At 53.4% G+C, this 4,935-nt stretch overlaps 1 protein-coding gene across 1 annotated transcript; it reads right to left on the bottom strand.

Moving 5' to 3' along the window:
* Nucleotides 1-856: 856 nt before the first annotated feature.
* QBC33DRAFT_574211 (uncharacterized protein) lies at nt 857-4,537 on the bottom strand (the record flags this gene model as incomplete). Its single annotated transcript, XM_060430742.1, has 5 exons — nt 4,011-4,537; nt 3,718-3,950; nt 2,841-3,670; nt 2,776-2,785; nt 857-987 (listed from the first exon to the last, which is right to left on the bottom strand). Exons 1-5 carry the CDS (start codon nt 4,436-4,438, stop codon nt 857-859), a joined length of 1,632 nt encoding a protein of 543 aa, XP_060278679.1. The 5' UTR covers nt 4,439-4,537.
* Between the last annotated feature and the right edge of the window lie 398 nt (nt 4,538-4,935).

A 4,935-nucleotide genomic window follows, 5' to 3' on the forward strand; every position in this document is an offset into this window, starting at 1 on the left:
GTCGATCGCCTCCCACCTACTACTGCCCTAGCCCCAACGATGCCTTCCACAATTCAGGATGGGTGTCTGGCATGCTGCCGGTTCATTCGGAGATAGGCAGAGCTTGGAACTTGTGACGTCTTAAAACGATGCCCAACCAGTCGAGCAGGAGATTAGCTGCCTTGAGGGACGCAACTCTCCTATATGAAATAGTCACGGGACTATAATAAACGTCCCAGTGTCTTGTGAGCCGATGGGTGTCTGAAGGGGTTACGTGGAGCAGAAACCTGGGTTGTGGATCTCAGGTCAGCACGCCTCTAGAGGGTGCCCAGGATGTTCTTCCGGTTGCCTTTGCCGCCCTCGGGGGAAACATAGGCGTGGGCACGTGCCGAGGCTGGGGCGGGTGGTCGGGAGACGGAGAACGCGGCCGTGAGGACCAAAGGCCTCGTCAAGGTGGCGGGCGGGGACGAGGACGGTAGGCAGACGCAAAGCATAAGAGGTACATATTTGCTAAGGCTAAGAGGCTAAGGATCGTCAAGTCGGGGCGAACCAATGGCCTTCCCCTTTGGAAACTCCACGACAAATCGACCAGAGGAGGCTGCTCGTCTCAGCCGTACCGAACCCGGGCCGTGGCCCGGGGCCCAGGTTGTCATCAACTCCCGCGGGAAGGAACACGGCCATCCCGTACGAATTGCTCACATGCACATTCGCTCTGGCCATGGGCCAGCCGCGGGGGCCTTTTTGGCATATCCAAGTCTCCTGTCCCCCCCCCCGGTTCCCCGAGCCCGAACCCGTCCGTTGATGGCTTGGGCGTGGTGTAAATATGTGGAGAATCTTGCGGTGGTGAGGTGGTGGGATAGTTCGGAGAGTGTGCACTCTAAAGAGTTGCTGTCCCGGCGCAAGTACCCAGGCCGGAGCTCCGGGCGCTGGCGTACCGGAACCGCCCCTCGGTGTCCGCGAGTACGCGCCCCGCGAGATTGTGGTTCTGCCAAATCCCCTGGATCTGGCCTTTGATTAGAACGGGATGCACGTGAACGGGGGTGGAGTTACGATGCGTTACCAGGGACCGGTCTTCCGTGTGTTAGGGTCTACACAGGCGGGGGGACAGGACTAAGGATACCCTTGATGGTCAGGACAATCGTCAAGACGGTGCGCCGGGAATTCGACCCTTGACCGGTGTTCCTCGGGCAACATACAAAGGTTGCCTCCATTACGGTGTCGTTTCCCATTCCGAAGTTCTCGACGGCAGTTGTCTTCCAGTCTACTTAGCTACCAGAAACTCCACCACCAGCTCCGGCACGGATGCGCAGCGGTAACCCCCTCGTAACCCAGCCCGAGACCAGAAAAACCAACTCTCACTGCATTTCGGACATCATCCCGACCCTCTTGAGGGGCCCGCACCGACGACGTGTCCGAGAACAGCACCGTGTCCACCGAAAAGGAGCAGGCAAAAGACCCGTGTGCTTTTTACCATGCCCTAGGTTGTTACCGACCTTCCCACGACTTCAACTTGTTAGACCTGAAATCTATCGCATTGCCGTTGTCTGTTATGTAGGATGTAGGTGTTGTCGAGCTGTTAGTCGGGATCCTTCTTGTCAAAAAAGGGGCCGGCGTGGAGGGAGTCGAGGTGGACGCAGGCTGAGCTGTTTAGGGACGAGAAGGATAATTACCCTTATCTAACATGTCCCGGCTGCAATGGAGCCTAGTGCTGGCTCGGCGGACCGGAGCACAGCCAACCACACCCGCCCCGACTCGTAGCTTTTGGCCCCCGCAGCCCTCATCCCCCACCGCTCTGTCCTTCTACTCTGCCCTGCTGGCCTCGGAGATCCGGATGTGTTTCAGCTCTTGCCCGCACCGATTAACAACATCCTAGATACCCAGGTCGAGGGCCATGCCCTCGAGCGGAACCGACGACGCTAAGGACCAGCGCCGAGCATTGATATTCTTGACCAGTTTGTGTTGTGGCCTCAACGCTAGCCAAGCGTCGGCGTCATCTACAGAATTGTCATGCTTCTGCTTCTTTTTCACTACAAGGATCGCAGCTCGCCAGCGCATGGGCTGGACATTGCATTTCGTAGACGTTGGTCTCGGCGTGCCGAATCATTGCGATAATTAAGGGGAGCTGGAGCACATTGAGCGGTTTGACCGGTGCTACAGGACTAAACACACAGGCCGCCACCTCGCGTGGAAACATAAGCTTCAGATCAAACTTCTACTGGGATTGAACTTGGACAGATGAGATTGAATTCAGAGACTTGGGTTGATCCTCAAGCTCAGTCAACTTAGACAATAATTAACTTGTGGCTCATGCTTGACCCGCCGCCCTCGCAGCTACTAGGAAAAGGGATGGAGCGGAAGGACCGTGGAGACCTTAGCAACCGCACGACGCACCGAACATAAGCACCGAAGAATTAGCAACATGTCAGGATCGCCGATGGATGGTTTGACTGATATTGAGCCACTTGAACATTTGAAGACGATGGATTGAGTGGAGAAAGGGTAGAATTTGAGAAAGTCGAGGGAGGGATAGGTTAGGTGCGTATGATATGCACATGGCATGTGAACCACTGTGAACCACTTGTTCCCAACAACATTCCGACACGAAGCATCAGGACGCCACCTCCAACACCACCTATTAGGGTCCCAAGTCGAACGTGGAGATACTGAAATCTAAATAAAAGACAGTTGCATATGCTCAAAAGGTGACTGCGAGTTAATCCATGATGGGTAAAGACGGCCTCCTCCCGCCCGGACAAGACTCCTCCAAGGCCTTAGGGCTGCAGTAATATAATTTACCATCCTCGCCCTACAAGAAGAATCAGCATATAACACCCTGACAAGATGCTGTTATAATCACTCACTATTTGGCCAATCGCATGACCTTCTCTGACAAGTTGCTGCACAATAGCGTCGATGTCCCAAGTGAAGACTGACCACCCATAGAGACAAGAGTAAACGAACGCCTGTTGCACATCGGGGTTCCGCGAACAAGCGGCAACAATGGTCTCTACGAAACTGTAGTCGTACCACGGGTCTTCGTCAGGTTCCGTTAGGTCTTCGTCAGGTTCCGTTAGGTCTTCGTCAGGTTCCGTTAGGTCATGCTCGCCAGTAAGGGGGCCGAAGAGTTGGCAAACCACTCGGAAAAGCTGCAACACAACTTCTTCGGAAAGTGCCGTTCTCAAGATTCGATGCAAATGGCATCGTGAGACCTCCAATCTCCGCGCCATGGTTTTGCGGTCCTGATCTGGCTTCTCGATCTGCTCCCTGAGCATGCCAAGAATTATGTCGACGAAAGCTAACCTTGCCTGGTGGGTGAGGTGGTGGTTGTCGCCAAACTGCTCCTCACGCAGTGAAATGATCTTCTCGAATCTGGAGTCTATCTCGTCGCATGATCGGCCCTTGCCCCCAAAGACTCCCTGCACGAGTGAGTAGTCGAGGGGATGAATGTCCCTCTGAAGAGCTTCTATGATATCCCCGAAGATGGCTTCCGCTGTCGTCTTGTCTCCACAATCTAGACAATCTCGATACCGAGTTAGTATGGCAGCAAGGTCTAGCCTTCCCACCCTAAGGCAATCGGTACATCTATAAGCAGTCCTCTGCGTCGTAGGTAGACTAGGATCGACCTCCGAGGACAACCGCTCAGGGGAGAGTCGCGGCGAAACAGTGCTGTAACTGACGTCGGACGGGGTGCCTAGAACAGTCAGCAACGTAATATCTCAAAGACTACCAATGTCTTACTTTCAAACTGAGGACTTGCATGGTCGGCCACGTTGTGGCTTCGCTTCCACCGATCTATCTTGGCTTGGGGTACGGCCTCCCCTCGAACTCTGAACCTCAGGTTGGCTTGGCTGAGTTCAGCCGACTGTCCTTTCTCCCTCTCTTGTTGCTTGCGAACGATGAATCCCATCTCGGGCTCTCGAACGTTCTTGTTCAAGCCCCATTTGCGGATCTGCGACTTGAACTGTCGCACTCTGTACAGTGTCAGCAAGGAGATTCTCAAGCTTTGCCAATCTGTTCGCGGTATAACATACGTGGCTTCGAATTGAAATTTTTCTTTCACGTCGTCCATGACAACTGATAGTGGCTTTGTTTTGTAGAGCTCTGTGATGCGTTGCCTCACCAGTGCCCATTCCTGCTCGGTCTTTGCAGGTGCCCTTTGCTTTTTTTGCATACCGGGTGTTATGTTTGCAACTGGATCAGTCTCCAAAAATCTGAACGCCGGTGTCTTCGGTCGTTCCGCTGGAATTGGGGCGTTGGCGAGGAAATTGCCGAGTGGGGCGGTCGTGGTATCTTCTGCACCATCAATGGCTATCTCTTCCTCCCATTGCCCATACTGAAGTTGCTGATCAGGAGGCGGCCAGTCTTGGAAGGCAATGGTAGGCAACTCGGGAGGCAGCAATGGATCGAAGTCATATTGCTGATCCAGGTCTATGAGCAACTGCGTGATATGCTCAGCCATGCTCAGAACGAATGTAGCTGGTTATGTTTTCATCATCGTATGTCAAGTTGTCAAGGCAAAGCAGAATTGGGTGAAATTGAGAGAACGAATGAACTGGAGTCGGCGTGAGCTTTTGGCTTTTTTATTAAGAGAAAGGAGTTGTTGTGCGCAAAAGTACAATCCATTCGAATGCACTTGTGTGCAAAAGTACATGTCCGTTTTGGGACAGTTGCCTGCGCCTCTGTCCTCTGCTGTCCAATGATGTGATATGACCAATCCTTGTGTTACGCCAACAGCGCACCCCCAACCCCCCCTTTTTTAGAGGGCTCTATTTTCCCCCGTCCAGCTCCAGATGACCTTTTCAAGTTGGTGTGTTTCAAGCCACAGACTAGAGGTCGAGACTGTTGTTCCCAAGCCACGATATGTGATCTTCACCTAATTAGGATCGCATAGCTAGAGTGGCGAGGAGAGATAACATTGCAGGCGGATAGTGATTAGGACTTCCAGCTTGTTGAACT

The sequence above is a fragment of the Phialemonium atrogriseum genome (genome assembly GCF_030411735.1).
Source record: "Phialemonium atrogriseum strain 8032-3 unplaced genomic scaffold QBC33scaffold_41, whole genome shotgun sequence".
NCBI lineage: Eukaryota > Fungi > Ascomycota > Sordariomycetes > Cephalothecales > Cephalothecaceae > Phialemonium > Phialemonium atrogriseum.